The 21,756-nt window shown below is 35.5% G+C and overlaps 1 protein-coding gene and 1 pseudogene across 2 annotated transcripts in view; both read left to right on the forward strand.

The window, feature by feature from the left end:
* Nucleotides 1-21,756, forward strand: part of GRM5 (glutamate metabotropic receptor 5) — a 475,733-nt gene that overhangs the window by 154,748 nt on the left and 299,229 nt on the right. For both annotated transcript variants that reach the window (XM_028516315.2, XM_028516316.2), the window contains exon 3: nucleotides 16,059-16,308. In XM_028516315.2, coding sequence (XP_028372116.1) covers nucleotides 16,059-16,308 — 250 coding nt within the window. The remainder of the gene's footprint in view (nucleotides 1-16,058; nucleotides 16,309-21,756) is intronic.
* LOC114499829 lies at nucleotides 8,059-8,744 on the forward strand (annotated as a pseudogene).

A 21,756-nucleotide genomic window follows, 5' to 3' on the forward strand; every position in this document is an offset into this window, starting at 1 on the left:
CCACTGACCATACAGTGAAGTCATCATTGTTCCCACGTGCGAATTCCAGTCTACTCTCCTTGGCTGCCAGGTTACATCAATGTCACACAAACCATTCTCATTATATTAACAACAGTTGGACTTTTTCTGGACTGAATATATATATAAAAATCATATATATGATCCTTCATCAGCCCCTCATGTACTTATCAATGTATTAAGTAACAGATATATATGTATGTAGCTGACCTTCCTTCAACCTTGTATAGTATATAGCTTTTAAATTATTATTCATTTCTATAAATGCTTGGATATTGAATAGGATGGAATCTGTCCTCTTAAGAGTATTAAATCTAGGATCTATGGAGACTACCCAATATTAAAAAAACTAGTAAACTGGGTCAGCCTTCCTGCACCAACAGCCATCTTTTCCCCAGATTAAGCAAGAGTTTTAGTGATTTCTATAAGTGTATAAAACCTGAAATAAACATAGTAATGCTTGAAACTGGATTTCTTTCTAGAGGAAAAATAAAATCACAACTTTTGTGGTTCCATTCCAGAAGGTTTTGCCCTTGCTTTACAACAGACACTCCTGAGGATTTTTTAATATTTAAAATAAAAAAAAAACTTGCTAAATCTAATTTATAAGGAAATGTTACATTTCTTCCCTACAGGTTCCCAATTATTATCAGCAAACAATTTATTTCTTCAGAAATATATTAGTGATCTTTGTTCTCCCTTGGTTTGATATATATGAAGAAAATGCATTTCTTGTGTCTGGTGAAAAGTTACAGCAGTTGTTGGCATGCATTTACAAATAGAAATGAATGCATTAAGGAAAAAGAACTCTCAAAAGGGTGGATATCTTGAAAGGCCAAATGATATTTGATATACTGTCTGGGGAATACTGGTAGAACAGATGATTGAATAAAGATTAGTTACATAAATTTCAAGTTTTCCCACTTCAGTGAAGACTATTTTTCATATGTCATCAGAGACATGTTACCAGATACCTTTTCAATAGTTCTGCATTGAGTACAATTTCCAACTCTTGATACATACTTAAATATGTACAAAGAAAACCTAACATAAATTATCCATAAGGCTCAGAATATATATTGAGAAACAGAAAATGTAATTCAGAGCAAGCATGTATAAAAGGAATAGAGAAAATGGCTAAAATTATTTTCATAATGATTACAATATAATGGATCAATGTAAGAGGCAGATCTAACATCCCACTCTCTAAGGATCCTTAGAGTGATCATTTTATAGATAAGGGGAAAGCTGACAAGAAAAGCTACACGGTTTCTCAAAACCATGCAGGTGATGAGTTACCAAGATTTCAAACACTATCGTTGTTCCATTTGAGGCACAGGATTCTAAGCTCTGCTGCCCTTCACCATGGACCCCGTCTTAGTTTAGCCCAGTGCTTTTGGTTCAACACCACAGCTGCTTCGCACAGCTGTTCACAGTAGATGCTTAATAACAATTCATTAAAGAAAAGTTGATGAACCTTGAGGGCATTATGCTAAGTAAAATAAATCAAGCAGAGAAACATAAACACTGCATGATCTTTCTTATATGTGGAATCTAAAAAAGCCAAACTCATAGAAACAAAGAGGAAAGTGGTGGTTGCCAGGAGCTGCAGGTGGGGAGGTGCATAGTGGAGGAAATAGGGAGGTGTTGGTCAAAGGGTGCAAATGTTTAGGATGAATAATTCTGAGCATCTAACATGCTACATAAAGGCTATAGTTAACAATACTGTGTTGCACTTGACAGTTGCTAGAGAGAGCATTTCTTAAGTATCCTTGCCAAAAAAAAAAGGTAGCTATGTGAGGTTATGAATATGTTAACTAACCATATTATGGTAACCACTTTACAACATATGTTTATATCAAGTCATCACATTCACACATTAAATTTACACTATGTTATATGTCATTTATATCTCAACAATCTTGGGGGAAGAGTTAGTACTTATTTTTTTCAAATGCATTTATTCAACAAATATTTAATCACCTTAGGCTCTAGAGGGGGGATAGAGGGGAATTAAAATGTAACGCCTTTTGCTGATTAGCTCACAGTCTCCTAAGGAGTCATAAAAACAAAATAATTACACTAAACCATGAAAAAAACCTGTTACATTGGAGTGAGTGGGCAGTGAGGGCACAGCAGTAATTCATACTCTAATAAAGATATACTGCTAGCTAGATGTGTAATTTATAAAAGGTAAAAACACAGGTGAAATTAATTTTAAAAGTACATTTTTATTTAACTCAATGCATCCAAAATTTTATTATTTCAACATAAAATCAATTTTATAAAGTATTAATAGGATATTTTACATTTTTTGTACTGAGTCTTTCTTTTATGCCAAGAAAATATCTCAGTTTGAGTTAGCCACCACATATCAAGTAGCCACATTCATGCTCGGTAACCACATGTGGCCAATGGCTCCCATACTAGACAGCATAGGCCTAACCAACAGACAACAGTTGCCAAGGCCATAATTCTGCAGCAAGGTTTGTTTGACTCACTCCTCAATGAAGTTCAGAGTTTGGAAACAACCACAGCATAGCCACTGTACTATACTTCAGTTCCTTCTACTCATTTCTCAGTTCTAAAGTGAATGATGGTCCAGACAGATATTTCCAAACTGAGTCCTTCCGTTCACTACTGTAGGAGGCACTGAGTCCTCCCAGACGGAATCTAGCAACCACAGAGCCTAGACAGTGCCCACCCAAACCGGACAAAGTGGTGGCGGGACAAGGAGCTGCTGTCAAAGAAGTTAATTCTTTTCAGAAAAGGCTGTCAAGCTTGAACAGATTTGGCTGTGCTGCAGAGAATTTTGTGCCTTCAGCTGGCAATGGGAGAATTTCTGGGTTGTCATTAGACCCAGTTAGAATGGAGGATCAGAGGTGACTAGCAAGCTAAAACAGAGGCACATGAATAACTCACCAACCCCCCAGGCCCACTGGCACACAGTTCCATATAGGGGTTTATTCTTTCTGTGGAAATGGAATCACTCTTAATGAGACATGCACGGCAGGCTTCAGCTGTGAGGTTGACAGCTTATAAAGAAAGTAGAAGGAAGTTGAATTCTGAAGGGTTACAGCAGGAATCTGGGTCATAGCTTCTGTCTCAACTTTTTTTATTTTCCTCTAGGAAGAATAGCCAGAAAATGAAACTAGTCAGAACTGCATTATTTTTGAGAAGATCAATATAAAGTGATTTTTTAAAAACTTTGCAAATCTCAATTTATTTTATTAACAGGTAATAATTAAAATACTGCAAAAATCTTAATACCAAAATTAATTTTTCCCTTTTGCTTGTCCCTCTGTAGTCCTTTCTCCCCAACAAAGATTTTGTTAAGTAACTAATAATGTGACACGGCATGTCCGGTTCCAAAACCACCTGCTAATTTTACAGGCCTTCATCTGTAGAAAAGCTATAATTAGGCATTGTATGTTTTGTAGGAAGGCTTTGATATTTAAACACCAATTCTTGGCAGTGATGCAGATTGGATCATTTAGTACTAAATCATATATGTCTATAATATTTCTAGTAATTAGGCAAAAAGTTATTTGTTAAATAATATATGTTTGCTGAGATGAATTCAATTTAGTAGTATCTGTAACTAGTTTCAAATGAAACATTTCGCCGTGGGTAAGGGCCTTTGAAAGAACCACGGAACTATTGAGCAATTCCCAGTTCTTTTTTTTTAAAGATTTTATTTATTTATTAATAGAGAGATGGAAAGGGAGGGAGAAAGAGAGGGAGAGAAACATTAATGTGTGGTTGCCTCTCACCAGGCCCCCACTGGGGACCTGGCCTGCAACCCAGGCATATGCCCTGACTGGGAATCGAACTGGTGACCCTTTGGTTCACAGCCCGTGCTCAAGCCACTGAACTACACCAGTCAGGGTCAAAATTCCCAGTTCTTGAGGGAAAATAATATACCGTAGGAAAAGAGCACAGGCTTTGAAATTTGACAGATAAAGGTTGAAATTCCAGTTTTTCCACAAACCAGCTATTCATTATTTGGCAAATTATCCCAGAATAAGCAATTCATTATAAATATGAGGAATAATAGCTACCTCATAGGAAGAGTTGGCTTGAATAATAACTATTATTATTATTATTTGAAATGACTTGTGTAGTAATTGGTACATATTATTAACCTTTAACCAATTAATTCCACAGGATCTAGAAAAATTTTAATAGTGATGACGATGATGATGATGGTCATACAGCCTGCTCTTTTATGGCTTCTACCATGGTGCCAAAATCAGTGAATTTCTTTTACTATTCATCTTATTTGAGTATTCACACAATTAATTGTACAAAGAAAATAGAAGCCCTTTGTTATCTCAGTTTCCATAAGAATGCATTCTCTTGAGTTCTCTTCTTTTTATATTTTTATTTTTTATTTATTTTAGAGAGAGAAACATCAAGTTGTTGTTCCTCTTATCTATGCATTTATTGGGTGATTCTCCTATGTGCCCAGGCTGGGGATCAAATCTGCAATGTTGGTGTGTAGGGATGATGCTCTAACCCACTGAGTAGTGAGCTAGGTCTTTGATTTATCTCCTTCTTCATTGTTTTTGTGAGCTTTAACTTCTCAAATGATGCATAAATATTTGAATTATTTAGGGTGTCATCAGAACTCTCTTACTTTTACATCCTACACTTTGTCTATTACTGTTACTGGCTATATGTCAATGACTCCCAAACAGTTCCAACTCAGACTTCTATTCTCTGACCCAGATTGTCCTTATTCAGTTTCTATCATGATATTTTGAACTGGCCATTTCACAGAAATTTGAAAATAAATTCTAAAACTTTATTTTATTTTTTTCTACATTAGGTTCTACTTTAATTTTCTCTCTCTTGGTTAGTTCAACCCATTCCAAGAACCAAAGTTACTATAGGGAATAAATGCTACAACTTTATTCCAAGGCTCAGAACAGGACTACAGATGGAACTCAGACTTGTATAAGTACTTCACATGAGTGGCAGTTATAACTGTCATGTACATTTCTTTCATTGATTCCATTTCATGTCCTTGGTCATGCATGCCTTAGTGTATTCAACTTTTCCCTTAAAGTCAAACTTCTTTTTCTAGTTTCATTCCTGGTAGCCAGAAGAAAAATTTACCAACTTAGTATACCTTTCATTAAACCATTTGACATGTACTTTTTCTGACAATATCCTGTGGCCATGGTTAGTATTCCCATAAATAATATTTTATATATATAGTTCAAAATCTGAGTTACTAAGTTATGTTATACTAGCATTTTTTTTCCTGCTGAATTCACTATTGAAGTATTGTTCAAATTTTGCTTGTATAACCCATGCCTAAAGTAATGACTAAGGTAAATTTGCTAAATGAGATGCTTCTAGTAGTTGCAGTATTGAGACAACCTGGATGAGATCCAATAATGGCCTGCTATTATAATGAATACTGTGTGATATGGTTCATGTCATAGAAAGACTTCAGGGTAGGATTTGAAATAATTGGACAAACTTTGGAAATCTATTTGTTAGCAAAGTTTTCTTAGTAAAGGCACTTATAATTACTGATGGAACCTTTATGAGGGTACATAATGATGATAACATTTAACAACAATCTTTTAGCTTTAATTTTTTTTATTAATTATATCTCCAGCATCTAAAACACCTAGCTGTCAAGTTCAATGGCCTTATTTAGGAATATTCCTTGGGTCACTTAACTTCCTTTTTCCTTTCCATTCAACAAAAGTTTTTTTTTTTTTAGATTTTTTATTTATTTTTAGAGAGGGAAGGCAGGGAGGGAGAGAGAGAGAGAGAGAGAAACATCAATGTGCGGTTGCTGGGGGTTATGGCCTGCGACCCAGGAATGTACCCTGGCTGGGAATTGAACCCTGGACACTTTGGTTCCCAGCCTGCACTCAATCCACTGAGCTACGCCAGCCAGGGAAAAGTTTTTATATACATTGTTTCTGTTGTGAGGATAGAAATCTCTTCTTTTTTTTTTTTTATTTCAATCATTGTTCAAGTACAGTTTTCTCCCCCCTACTCCTGTTCCAGCCCCTCCACCCAACCCTCCCCCCTTCCCCCCATTACCCCCCACCCCTAGTTTTTGTCCATGTGTCCTCCAAATTTGTTCCTGTAATCCCTACCCATTCCCCCCTGAAATTCCCTCTTCTCTCCCCTCTGGCCACTGTCAGACTATTCCCTATTTCAGTGTCTTTGGTTATATTTTGCTAGTTTTTTGTTTTGTTTTGTTTTGTTGTTTAGATTCCTGTTAAAGGTGATATCATGTGGTATTTGTCTTTCACTGCCTGGCTTGTTTCACTTAGCATAATGCTTTCCAGCTCCATCCATGCTGTTGCAAAGGGTATGAAATCTCTTCTTTAAAGAACATTATTATCTAGTAGCAGGAGATAAACATAAACAAATGAGTGATACAGAGTTTGAAATTGCTATAATCATTGTACATGGTTATAATGAGAAAAATGCATGTATGTTAAAAAGAGAGGAACAGAACATCCTTATAAAAGAGATATTAATAAAAATGAGAACAGGTGTTGGCGCTCTAGCTTTTCTCACTTCTGGCTGTTTTAGGTAACCACACTGGTTTAACTAAAACACAGCCCACTCAATATGGGCAGCTTTGGCTAAGATCTCCTCATGCACAGTTATGATCCCTGAAAAGGCAGGAAGGGGTGAGTGAGCATTGGTTTATTGATCCTTCCCACGCATATTTTGGGGGGATGGTATCATGCCAGGCAGTAACTCTCATGAGAAATGACAGCATTTTCCTTCACTAGTAGTCATTAATAGAATACATTATTTATAATAGTGAAAGGATATTAGTAGTAAAAGCCACTTGGAATATATTTTTAAATTACTGTTTATATTGAGAATTTTAATTTCCTTTTTGACAAAAGATAATTTGGTCCAACTAAAAGGATAAAAGTTCTAATATGGAAGGCCAAGCTTAATATTTTTTTTAAAAAATTAAACTAATAATTCCTAAAGTGAATACTTTCTGAAAGTTTTTAATCTACTTGATAATTATATTTGAACAAATAAATTTATATAAAATTTTATTCTTACCTATCTTTCTGTACCACCTTTTTTGTTCAAGAAATCCCTGATTACCCACTATTGATGATAAATATAATTGAACAAGTTTATTTACTACCCTCAAGGGGTTTACAGTTTGGAAAATAGAATATATGAATCTATTCAAAATATAATAAATAAATATATATAGGATGGAGCATAAATATATATATGTAATATAAAAATACAGAATATATACTTTAAATTCATTCTAGCACAGCATAATAGTTAACACCATAACTTGTCATCTGAATCAGGGAACTCTTAGAAATCCCATGAGAAAACAAATTATGTAAAGTGGGTTATGTTTTACTAAAGAAGATATGTTAATATTGTAGATGGTATTTTTAACCAAGTTCTCAATATCAAATAAATCATCTGTATGATTAACCTTGTCATAAAGGTAAATGAACCACAATTATAAGCATTACTAGCAATTATAAGTAACAGGAATTATACTCTTCAATATTATAAAATAGATCAATAGGCTAAAATGTGTAAATATCTAGAGTCTACCATGTGCCTAATATTATACCTATACTTGATGAGTTAATATCTATGAAATGAGTTACTATCTATGAAATGAGTAACTAGGTTACATTATCCCTATAGGGAGATCCTTGAAAAGCATGGTGGAGCAGGTCAATTTAGTTCCACAGGCATTTTCTGGGTGGCACTATGGAGATATGGTCTACATTCTAAGTAAGTTTACAGTCTGGACATTTGAGTTGGACCAGAAAGAATGGGTCAACATGGAGAAATAGGAGAAGGGTATTCCAGGTGGAAAGAACATCATGATTAAAAGTAATGGTGAGAATATTTGGGGTATCTAAGGTACATTTGGAAGAGCCTAGTAAGAAATAAGAACCACCCCCTTGCCCAAGACCCCCTGAATCCCCTAGACTCACCCCCCTGAGAACCACCCCCTAGTGCCCTGCACTGCCCCATTTTCTCTCCAATGAGGTGAAAGAAACTACCATGAACCAAGGGAAACTCACCAAACTGCAGGCATATGTGCACAGTGGTGAGAAAGGAAATGCTCGTAGAAAGAATGTGATTCACAGAACAGCTACAGCATATGATAAAAAAAAAACCCTTCAGTTCTCATTATAGAAGTTAGGGATAAAAAATACCTCTGGTATTGAAGAGGTAAACATGTTCACAAACCAAGGGATGGTGATCCACTTTAACAACCCTAAAGTTCAGGCATCTCTGGCATGAACACTTTCACCATTACAGGGCATGCTGAGCCAAAGCAGCTGAGAGATACACTACCCAGCATTTTAAATCAGCTTGGTGCACACAGTCTGACTAGATTAAGGAGACTGGCTGAAGCTCTGCTCAAACAATCTGTGGATGGAAAAGGACCCCTTGCTATAGGAGAGGATGATGATGATGAAGTTCCAGTTCATGTGGAGAATTTTGATGAGGTTTCCAAGAGTGAAGCAAATTGAATTGAGTCAACTTCTGAAGATAAACTTGAAGAAGTTACTGGAAGCTACTATTTTATATTATGACTGCTTTTTAAAATTTCCTTTATGGATCTAATAAAATCTAGATCTCAAATATTTTAAGCCCTAGCCCCTTGGACACTGTTGCTCTTTTCAGTTTTGGTTTATAGACAAATCATTCTTTGCAGCTAAGCTGAAGAAGGGACTAAAGTTTAAAATAATGGTTAATAAAGTTCATTACCTAGTTAAAAAAAATAAGATCCCCCCAGTAGTGGTACATAAGGCGTAAAAAAATGAAAGCTAGGAGATGATAGGAGGTTATGTTACCATGTAAGCTCCTGTGCAAGGAATAATGAGTGAGGATTTGATTATAGTGGGAGAAGGGGAGTACAATAGAAAACCAGAAACTCATGTCAGAGAAAAGAAAATTATTTGTATTTTTAAGGATTCTGTTAATTTTTATTCTTATCATCATTTTCCCCAACACACATAAGATTTGTAAATTTGAACCATCTCTCCAACGAATATTTTGTCAGAAAAATTTCTCACTTACTCTATATATTCTATTTATATTACCATTCTTTGTTACTGTTATCTGAAAGTATGTTTAAGCCACAGAAGGACAGCAGTTCCTGATAGTGAATTGGTACCACCAGAAACAGCACTTGTCTGTGATTATACAGTACACACTGAAGAATTGTTTAGTGTCTTTAAACACTAAATATCAAATAAATCATTTTTCTTAGGTCAGAAGAGAGATTTAAAGTTATTCTGTAGCAAGTTTCACTTTCATTGTGTACCTTCAGTCTCAAGTAGAGGCAGGTATTTCTCTGGAAGTATGACTGACACAATACAGGTCAATTAGTACTAGTGAAAACAACTACCTTTAAATAATATTTGAGGTTGACATATTAGAATCTTTCTATCCAGGGAACACTGAAGTCCTCGGGAGAAAATTCATATGGGTTAACTATTGCACAACATGATTCTTTAAGTTTTAAGTGAAATACTATGTAATCATTTGAGTGATACATTCTAGACACAAATGCTGAAATTCTAATTGTAGGCCAGATAACCAATTTGACAATTATTTTGTCTGGAAAATTCCCAGTAGGTATTGATTACTTTCTACTATTCTATTCATTCATTTTTTAAGGTTTACAATTAAGTTTCTTTTTTTATTGTTGTTCAGCTACAGTTGTTCCAGCCTTTTCCCTATTGCTCTCCCAGGCCTCCACTTCCACTCCCACAGTCAGTCCCCACTGCATTGTCCATGACCATGAGTCATCTGCTCATGTTCCTTTACTTGAACCTTCACCTTCCTTCCCCTGCTATTCCCTTCCCCCCTACCTCCTGGTTACTGTCAGTTTGTTCTTTATTTCCATGTCTTTGGTTCTATTTTACGTATTTGTTTGTTTTGTTGATTAGGTTCAACTTATATGTGAGATCATATGGTATTTTTCTTTCATTGCCTGGCTTATTTTACTTAGCATAATGCTCCCCAGTTCCATCCATGCTGTCATGAGGGGTAGGAGTTCCTTCTTCCTTTCTGCTGTGTAGTATTTCATTGTGTAAATGTACCACAGCTTTTTGATCCACTCATTTACTGACGGGCACTTGGGCTGTTTCCAGGACTTGGCTATTGGAAATAGCACTGCTATGAATACTGAGGTATAGGTTCTTTTGAATTGGTATTTCAGGATTCTTAGGATATAGTCCCAGCAGTGGAATTGCTGGGTCAAAAGGCAGTTCCATTTCTAGTGTTTTGAGGACATTCCACACTCTTTTCCACAGTGGCTGTGCCTGTCTGCATTCCCACTAACATTGTACCCTTTTTTCCACAACCTCACTAGCACTTGCTGTTAGTTGATTTGTTAATGATGGCCATTATCACCAGTGTGAAGTGGTATATCAGAAAACTACAGAACACTGAAGAAATAAATTAAGGAAGACACAAACGAATGGAAGCATATACTGTGTTCATGGACTAGGAGAATTAACATCATTAAAATGTCCATACTACCCAAAGCAATTTATAGATTCAATGCAATCCCTATCAAAATACCAATGAAATAATTCACCATTATAGAACAAATATTTCAATTTATATGGGACCATAAATGACCCCAGATAGCCTCAGCAATTTTGATAAAGAAGAACAAAGTAGGAGGGATCACAATACCAGATATCAAACTATATTAAAAGGCCACTGTAATCAAGAGTCTGGTACTGACATGAGAACAGACACATAGACCAATGGAACAGAACAGAAATAAACCCATGTCTCTATAGTCAATTAATATTTGACAAAGGGGACAGGAACATTAAATGGAGTAAAATACCCTCTTCAATAAATGGTGTTGGGAGAGATATGGACAACTGTATGCAAAAAAATGAAAATAGACCACCAACATATACCATACACCAAAATAAACTCAAGATGGATAAAAAGCTTAAATATAAGAAGTGATACCATGAAGGTCCTATAGGAGAATATAGTCAGGAAAATTTCAGATGTCCCACACAGCAATATTTTCACTGATACATTGCCTGGGGCAAGGGATACACAGTCATCCCTCACTATATTGCGGTTCACTATATAGTGAGGGATGATTATGTATACTTTACTGGTGAGCACCTATATAGAATTTTATATGTTGTTAAAATTACATAGGTTTAAGAGTGTAGAAAGTGTTTAAAAGCATATGAAGTGTTTATAAGAGTGTGTGAAAGGTTTACAGGAGTGTGGGAGGGGTTTATAAAGCCTTAATATATATATAAATAATAAAATAAATATAACACCACTACTTCACAGATTTTCACCTATCGCAAGAGTCTCTGGAATGTGTCTCCCGAGATAGGTGAGGGATCACTGTAAAGCAAAGAATTAACAAATGGGACTATCTCAAACTAAAAATCTTCTGCATGGCTAAAGAAAACATCTGCAAAATGGAAAGGGAACCGACTGTATGGGAAAATATATTTTCCAATGATACTTCGGACAAGGGTTTGATCTCCAAAATATATAATGAACTCACATGACTCCACACCAGGAAGACAAACAATCCAATTAAAAAATGGGCAAAGGACATGAACAGACACTTCTACAAGAAGGACATACAGAGGGCCCAGAGACACATGAAAAATTGCTCAACATTCATTTATTCTTTATTCAACTTGTGTTAGTTATCTTCCAGGTCCCTGTGAGGAATTAGGAATACCAAAGTAAAGAACACTCATGTTCTGAAGGTTTAGTAGGAGCAAAGAGAAGACAATGTTCTTTTCTTTTTAGTTTTATTGTTATTTAAGTACAGTTGTCTGCATTTTCCCCCACCACTTTCCCCAACCCCAGCCATTCCCACCTCCCTCCCCTGATTCTACCTCCCTTGGTTTTGTCCTTGTGTCCATTAGTTGTTCCTGAAATCCCTTTTCCCATTTTTCCCCTATTCTCCCCTCCCACCTCCCCTCTGGTTACAGTTAGATTGTTCTTAATTTCAGTGTCTCTGGTTACATTCTGCTTGCTTGTTTGTTTTGTTGATTAGGTTCCCCTTAAAGGTGACAATGTTCTATTGTAAGATCAAACAAGGCACAAAGGAGGGAATGCACAGGAGTGTTAGGGAAGACTTTGCAGAGGAATCCCTTGAGCTTGATATTGGAAAATCAGTAAGTAGAAGGTCATTTGACAAGAGGAAGGAAAAGTCACTGGATTTTACTTTTTTCATTTGGATCAGTGGCATCTTGTGGAAACCATCTTATTTCTAAAGTTTTCTGGTATACCAGAAATGACTCATATAGTCTTAAGTTAGAGTATTTACTCTTAGAATAAATGTGGATTAAGCATGTTGTCATGGGTTTCAGGATTACTGTGTTTCATAATATAAGAAAAAAATAACCCTGGATCTATTTTACATTTTCATGCATTAGGCTCCCATTCTGTGACTGAAATGGAAAAAGAATTAAGCATCTTTGAAAAAACAATGTAGCCAAAACCAACTGATATGATAGAAAATTAAAACAAAAAAAGATAGTTAAGCAAGTGTTTGAAATAATATTTGATTTTGATTAAATTTATACTATAGTAATGCTATTTACAAAATTAGCCAGTTATTCTCATTATAGGGATAGTATAAGAATAATTGCATATTGATATATATCACCAGAAACATATGAGAATTTCTAAGTTATAAATTAATATTTACTATTTTATATTTGATTCAAGAATATTATAGGAAAATTTTATCTTCAATATGGGCATGCCTGATTTCTTTATTCAGTGATATTCACATGGCATTTCATTTAAAATTGTCCAGCTCCACTTTTCAATTTCAGCAACTTCCAAGTATGTTATTTAAATTTTTCCATCAAGCTGTACTTTTATATTTTTCAAAATCTAATAGTACAGAAGGGCTCCAAGTAAAAAGAAAATTTTATGCAGTTTTTGTTTTCACCTTTATATTTCTAAGTAGTATGAGTATATGCTTAATTTTTTAATGCCTACGTTTTAATTTATGAACAATAGTCATCTTTTCATTCACGTCTTCTTACTTATTTTAATAGTATTTGGCTAGTCTTATTTTCTTAGATTTGAATAATTCCCTCAATCATCTTATTTTTGTTTCCTGTATATTCTACTTCCAAATTGTGAGTAGAAGATCTGAATACTCTTCCCTTTCCACCAGCTCTCCCCACTTCACTTCTCAACCTATTGTCTCACTCTTTAATTTTCATAGTAAGTATTGATAACATGTGTATTCTACTGCATAATGACTTTCTCACTTTATATGTGCACTTATAAAGGTAAAAATCAGTATTTGAAATTTGCATCATCATGAATCTAGTGTGTGCTGAGTCAAGTGAGGCTGTGATTACATGTCTTTTATAATTCCAAGTCACAGGCCCTCTGATACTTAAAAGAGAACATCTGATGGGTTCCTCCTTTTAGCAGTTTCTTAAAACGAATCCATAGACTAGTTTGATATTTCATGCCATGTATTCCTTTCTCAAGAATTTTTGTTGTGCTGTTGAAAATAATCTTTGCTTTCTCAGATTTTCCCTTACTCCATATGTTGCTTATAATCTATTTAATTTTCTTCAAGAAGCCTATGAACACTTTTAGTTTCTCCTTTTAAAAAAAATATATAATTCCACTATACAGTATTTTTATCAGCTACTGAAAATCTCAACACTTTAGGCTTTCCAATTTTATTGGAAAAACTGGAATATATATGTTCCTATTCTTAGTTTCACATATAAATGGGTTTCCTTTATTAAATTATTATTCTGCTGAATTTTTATGTCTCATATCCATTAAGATTCTTTCCTATTTAAATTTTAAGGTGTACTACTTGGGTTTTGCTCTGATAAAATCATGTTTCCCCAGTAAGCTTATTCTTTAGTCTAATGATCAGTATTAATGCCACCTGACACGTTATTTATTTTAGTTGTTCTGAAGGAGAGCAGCTTAACTATGCCTACAATACTTGTTTATAATTCCAGTGGGTGCAATTAATTGGGTTCAGGCTCTCTGCCAGAACTGTACATATATTAAATATAATATACACAATGCCCATACATTAGGCAGTGTTACCTCTGATTTTCAGGTGAGAAAGATGAGATTTAGAGTGACTATTCAAGCTGAATTAGAACTCTTCCTAATAACTATGAACCTATCTCTTTTTGCAAGCTGCTTCCATATATCTTACTGTATAAACAAAAGAAAATATTAAAACAAAGCTGTTAGGAGAGGAGCTAAAATTACAAATGTGTCAGGTATTTTTTTCTTGTTTAACTGAATACTGAGAATTTTCACTAATGCCACCACAATCACTATATCTAATTTCAAATTATTTATGTAAATGCCCAACATTAATCAAAATGGTAAGTTCAAAACAGTCAGTTGAAAAATAGAGTTGGCAAAAAACACATCAGAGAATAATAGATTACTCCAATTAGTACAAAACTAGTAATTTAGGCTGCTTGTCACATTTTTCAGAGAAAGCCCTTTAAACTTTGTTACTTGCAAAATAACTATATTGCCCACCTGCCATCATCATCAGAGCTCCTTGTTGTTTAATCCTGGAGAAGTAAAGATGCATCTGGCCCACCAGTGGTTTTGGCTGTGTCTCAAGATGGTCTGTTCTGCTTTGCCCCATAAAACTGCACAAAAGTCCACCCTCAGTGTCTGAGAATTCTCATTGGCAAAAGTTACTTGTGCTATCGCGGAGCACACACACAGGGTCAAGAGTGAGAAGACATCTGTTCCAACCAAGATTCTGCCACCTGCTTGCTAAATGCAACTTCAGGTGTCTCTGCTGAGAAAAAAATAATATTACCTTTATCCAGACTTCGTGTGAGAAGCAGTGAGCTAATGTATATGAACTGACTTTCCAAAATTCAAAATAAACAGTTATTTATGTTACCTTTAATATAGTCATATAGTGAAACCTGTACAATTGAATGCCTTGTGCTGTCCTATTCATTTGAGATCTACTCCTGATGAAATTTCCTTTCTTAGGTCTAGTTATTATTAGTCCAATTCCATCTTTATGTGTCCCACAGCTTGGGTCTCATAATAGTCGCCTGTGTTCTTTAAATCAATGCCCCTCACCCATCTAATTTTTGAAAACTCAGAAAATGAGCTCCAAAATCATCTAAAATTGAAGCTTAGTGACCTTTAGTTTGGAAAGAGAAATGCAGATATAATTGGGCTTCTGAGTCTCCTAAAAGTCAGCCATAGAGGAATGCAGGGAGCAGAATCATTACCCTTAGATCTGCAAATGAAGTTCAGCCTTCCACCCACTGTGTATGTGCCTCTGGGAAAGTGCAAGCCCAACTGCCTCACCTGTTTCCTTATCTGTGTCATAGAGGTCAGAATGCATACCTCAAAATATTGTTGTAAGAGTTAAGTGTGGTTCCATATACAGAGATTTTACACTTCCTAGCATGCAGTCAATTGTCAGTATTAATTCCCAGTTTTCACTAATTTTAAAAGACCTTGATCAATCCTTAACTCCCAAATTTTCCAAAGAAATTTTCAATCATTGCCCAGTATACCTAACTTCCCTATGATTATATAGAATGAACCTTTAAGTGTTTTTCCCAACTTATACATTTATCTGTACCAAGACTAAAGGTGAGATGAACACACTATGAGAAGCAAAGGGAAGTGAGATAGAAGGAAAAAAATGCAGATAAATGTTTCTTATCATCTCACACTAGACTATAAGCTTTTTTGAGTCAAATATGAAGCTGAGTTGTTTATTTCTAATATTATTCACTCTCAGTGAAAATTTTTAAAAAGTTCAATGCATATATATAGAATGTAGTTTTATTTTAAAGTGTCCCAAATGAGCAAGTCAATAAAAGAGCAAAAGCTCTTTTTGCTCTTCAGGTCTTCAGGTCCCAAATCCGAGACTACCAAGTAACCTTCATGCTCCTAGCCCTTCTGCCTTCGAATTGTACCCAATTAATCCAACACTCCCATTTCACCACCCCTCTGCTTAAATCTTCACACAGGCAACTACGGAGAGAGTGGGATGGAAGCTTTCAAAGATATGTCAGCCAAGGAAGGAATCTGCATTGCTCACTCTTACAAAATCTACAGCAACGCGGGGGAGCAGAGCTTCGATAAACTGCTCAAGAAGCTCAGGAGTCACTTGCCCAAGGCCCGAGTGGTAGCCTGCTTCTGCGAGGGCATGACCGTTCGAGGACTACTGATGGCCATGCGGCGCCTGGGTCTAGCTGGAGAATTCCTGCTTCTGGGGAGGTGAGTGACTGTAAGAAAATTCACATGGAGGTAATACCAGGAAACTGGCAGCATCAAAAGGCATCTTTAGGTGCACAAGAACAGGTGCTTTGGAAGCTTAACCTGTGAGTGGAAGTAGAGCTTAAATATAAAACACCAGAGCCTGGAAATAATCATGGAAGATAAGTAGATATGCCATGTGCTAGTTAATGCTGATAACAGGAATAAATCTATAAAGATGATGGGTCCTTAAGTCCTCCAAAACATGACTATAATGAAAGATAGATTCTTAAAAGTTTGCATAATTCCCTTGGGCAGTAAACACATTTCAAACTACTTGCTGTTGCCTTTGAAACTGATTTTGAGAATGACTACAAAAACATATTTCATAATATAGAATTATAGAATTTTGGGTTTGAAAGCAAGAAATTGCTTTTACAACTAATTTTCTAAATGTTCAAAAATGGACTCTTATTCTACTTTTTTTAAAAAGATTTTATTTATTTACTTTTAGAAAGAGGGGAAGGGAAGGAAAAAGAGAGGGAAACATCCATGTGGGAGAAATACAATGATTGGTTGCCTCTTCGTATGCCCCCAACTGGAAGCCTGGCCTAGCAACCCAGGCATGTACCCTGAAAGGGAATGGAACCCACGACCTTTTGGTCTGCAGGCCAGCACTCAATCTACTGAGCCACACCAGCCAGGGCTGGCTCATTAGTATATGTAACAAAGGTGTTATTACATTTCCTGATCACCCACATTGTTACCAGCCACATTTATAAAAGATTAACTTCTATAGGGATTTATTTTAATTAGCTGGATAATCCACTTGATTAGCACAACTCAGTTCATTCTCTGCTGGTTCTGTTGAATCAGTGTATTCTAGTTCTCCAGAGAAACAGAAATGATAGTATGAGTATATATAGCAAAAGACCCAAGAAAGCCAATATTGTGGCTCTGGTCCAAAAGCTGGCAGCCTGAAGACCAAGCAGAGACAATGTTTCTGTGTAAGTCTGAAGACCAGAAAAGACCAATGTTTCAATTCATGTGGGAAGACAGACCAGTTCCCACTGACTGGGCTTTTCTGTTTTATTCATATCTTCAGTTCACTGGATGAAGCCCACTCAGATTAGGGAAAACAATTCGAATTATTCAATCTACTGATACAAATGTTAATCTAGATGATCTAGAAACACCCTTATAGACACACCCAGAATAATATTTGACCGAATAAATGTCTGGGCACCCCGTGGCCCAGGCAAACTGTCACATAAAATTAACCACTGCAACAGCAAGATACCGAACAAAAACTGAGGTTCAGCAGGCTGCTGCTTCTAAAAGCCTAACAGGTGTTGGTACAAAAAGGAAAGAGTTCTATTCAAGTGTAGTACAACCTGGGAATATGGTGAACTCCCATCTGAAAGGTATCTTAATCCTCCTGCTAAAGCCCCCAGTATTTACAAGGGTAGGGAGGGGAGGGCTTTTTCCTAATCCAGTTATCTTCCCAGCTTTTGGAGTGCTGGGGACCCTATCCATTCATCTTTTTAGCTTTCCATGCTTGCCTGAGCCTCATCTCCCTGCTATCTTGGCCAGTGGGCAGAGTCTCCCCTCCCTCTTGACTGACTGTTTTGGGGTAATATGGCACCATAGCTTGAATGTGTGAATGAAGTTCACCATGCTATGCCATAAAAAGGTTACCATTTCATCACACATCTTTTCTAGTAGGCAGCCAATTTAAAGAATATTGAAATTCTCCAAAGCCACTGCATCTACCTCAATATTACTGTCCAAAATAGAAAGTTAACTCATTATTTATTTTTAAATGCTCATTAAAATAAGATGGTTCCTTTATTTTCCAAATGCTTAACTGACCCTCTGTGATCAGATGGAGCACCTGCTTAGCCATATTTTATGATAGCCACTCTATGTACCTTATTTTTTCTGTCAGATCTGATGGCAGTAGATTGATGCTTTATTTTAATGTGAGAGCAACTATCCTTCATAACAGTGATATTGAGAGATTGCTTTTTCATCGATGTCATACATTTTACCGAACATCATCCCTACCTGGCGAAAGAGATGCACCAGTTAGTTTCATACAACCCAGGAATATGCCCACTGCCAATATTCTTAAATTCCAAAGTTCAGTGTTGCCACTCAAGTAAAAGAACTGAAAAGTAAAAGCTGTCTTTTAACAATCCTGCCTTTCTGATAGGGAATAAAATATTTTGTATCTCCTATCTGCTTTTTTGCCAACATTAGTAAGATAAAACAATTGCATTTCTTTTCACCCATAATTTGTCAACAAGTAAATGTTTTTGATAACATGTACACAAGGAAAATTGGTTTTTACTGTATTTGCTACTTTCTAACTGTATTTTTATTGCTAACAGCACCCTAAGGACAAAATTCAAAATTTTTGTATGTTTTTAAATTTATTCTGTGTATGCTGTTTATATGAACTTCTCTTCAATTAATTTAATTTATAGAATAATAGTTGGATAACCTTTCATTAGATTTCCTAATCCTTTCATTGACTGGCTAATAAGAAATCAATATTGCCTTGGCCAGGTGGCTCAGCTGGTGGGAGTATTGTGCCATATGCCAAAAATTTGTAGTTCTGATTCCTGGTCAGGGCTCCTAGTACCCAGATTGCGGGTTTGACCTCCCGTTGGGGCACATACCAGATGCAGCTGATCGATGTTCCTCACATCGTTGTTTTTCTGTCTTTCTCTCCCTTCCTCTCTAAAATCAGTTAAAAAGAGGATTTTAAAAATTTAACATCGAGTTGAGCATCACTTCATTTCATCTTTGAGCAGTGTTTTTAGAAAAGGCTTTTTTACTCTGAGTTAAAAAAAATAACTCCATGAAGTTTCCACTTCTTGAATCATTCTTCTTCTTCTTTGTTTTTTTTTGAAAATTACATATAATACTCTTTCAAATATTTGGAAACAGCAGTACAGTCCTCAGTCCCCTTAACCCTCTCTTTGAAGCATTCCTATTTCTTCCATTTCTACTTCTTCATAATGAAGGAGCACTCTACATATTAATAAAACCATTTGTAGGGTCATCTATAAAATGCTGTGTGCTAATTAATATGCTAAGCACTTTATATGCATTGTTTTATTTAATTATTTATTTGACAAATATTGAGTGCCTATACTATATGTTGAGATGAGATGAATCAGTGAATAAAACAGACAACAATTCCACCTCTTATGGACCTTACAGATAACAAGTTTATATAGAAGGTAAATAAGTGCAATGAGAAAAAATAAATCTAAGAATAACTTTCATATTGAGTACTATTATTATCTTCGCTTTATAGACAAGGACCTTATGACTCAGTAAATATTGAGTAAAATGATATGAAGGAGGCCATATATATGTACATGATGAAGGCAAAATTACAATAAGTCTGTGTAAATCTAGAGACTGAGTATTTAGCACTGTGTTTTACTGTTTCTCAGTAAGTTCAAAGTATTCCTGATCATAAAATTGGAGGTCTGAGGTAGTGAGTTGAAAAGCAAAATTCAATAATTTTAAGAGAGAATTTAGACCATCTACTCACTCTCATTTTGTAAGTGAGAAAAGTAATACTTCAAAAGTTTGGATGACATGGTCAAAGTTATACAAGAGCCTTATTACCGTCACTCTCAATCCATTGCTTTTCTCCACCAGTCTGATTCCTATTAAATAGAAACAGAGGGAAGTTATAATTGGATAGCAAATTCCCACTTCCTCATAAATCCTGGTGAGATACAAGAAAACTATCCTGCATAATTCAACTTTAAGTTAGCATTTTAAAACTAATGTTGCCTCCTAAAATTATTCAATTTACCCTATAACTCTTCTTAGTATTTTGAGATTATTTTGTTTGCATATATTTTCCCAGTCTCTCTTTATGCTTCCTTCTTTCCCCACCTGCAATTTAATGTGGATGTATAGTTCTCTAGAAACTAGGTGTCAAAGCTTCAAGAAAAGAATCTATATTCAGAACTTCCTAGAATGTCGCACATTTAGTAGATGCAGTTACTTATAAATCTCTCCTGGTGCATTGGGATAGGCCATTTCAATAAGTCATTTAATACTGGCAAACCGCATCCAACAATACATTAAAAAGATCACACACCATGGCCAATTGGGATTCATTCCAGATCCCTGGATGCAAGGATGGTTCAATATTCATAAATCAGTAAATGTAATACATCACATAAACAAAAGCAAAGACAAAAACCACATGATCATATCAACTGATGCAGAAAAAGCATTTGATAAGGTACAGCACCCACTTATGATAAAAACACTTGGCAAAGTGGGAATAGAGGGAGAATCCCTCAACATAATAAAGGCCATATATGAGAGACCTACAGCCAACATCATACTCAATGGGCAAAAATTAAAATCTTTTCTACTAAGATCAGGAACAAGACAAGGCTGTCCACTTTCACCACTTCTATTCAATATAGTACTGGAAGTTTTAGCCATAGCAGTCAGACAAGAAAAAGAAATAAAAGGCATCCAAATTGGAAAAGAGGGAACAAAATTATCACTGTTTGCAGATGACATGATAGTATACATAGAAAATCCTATAGACTCCACCAAAAAACTGCTTGACCTAATAAATGAATTTGGCAAAACAGTGGGATACAAAGTCAATATCCAGAAATCAAAGGCATTTCTGTACACCAACAATGAAACAGCAGAAGCAGAGATCAAGGAAAAAATCCCATTTGAAATAGCAAAAAGAAAAATAAAATATCTAGGAATAAACCTAACCAAAGAGGTAAAAGACCTGTATTCAGAAAACTACATAACACTGAGGAAAGAAATCAAGGAAGACACAAACAAATGAAAACATATACCATGTTCATGGATTGGAAGAATTGATACCATCAAAATGTCCATACTACCCAAAGCTATTTACACATTCAATGCAATTCCTATTAAAGTACCAATGGAATATGTCACAGACATAGAACAAACACTTCAAAAATTTATATGGAATCATAAATGACCCCAAATAGCTGCTGCAATTTTGAGAAAGAAGAGTCAAGTAGGAGGGATCACAATACCCGACACTAAATGATACTACAAGGCCACTGTAATCAAAACAGCCTGGTACTGGCATAAAAACAGGCACATGGACCAATGGAACAAAACAGAGAGCCCAGAAATAAACCCAAGTCTCTAATATTAACCCAATTAATATTTGACAAAAGAGGCAGCAACATAAAATGGAGTAAAAATAGCCTCTTCAACAAATGATGTTGAAGGGAGAACTGGATAGCCACATGCAAAAAAATGAAACTTGAGCACCAACTTACACCATATACAAAAATAAAATCAAGGTGGATAAAAGACGTAAATACAAACTGTGACACCATTAAAGTCCTAGAGGAGAACGTAGGTAGGAAAATCTCAGATATTTCACAAAGAAACTTTTTTACTGACTTGTCCCCTAGAGCA

This window comes from Phyllostomus discolor, chromosome 6 (assembly GCF_004126475.2).
Source record: "Phyllostomus discolor isolate MPI-MPIP mPhyDis1 chromosome 6, mPhyDis1.pri.v3, whole genome shotgun sequence".
Taxonomy (NCBI): domain Eukaryota; kingdom Metazoa; phylum Chordata; class Mammalia; order Chiroptera; family Phyllostomidae; genus Phyllostomus; species Phyllostomus discolor.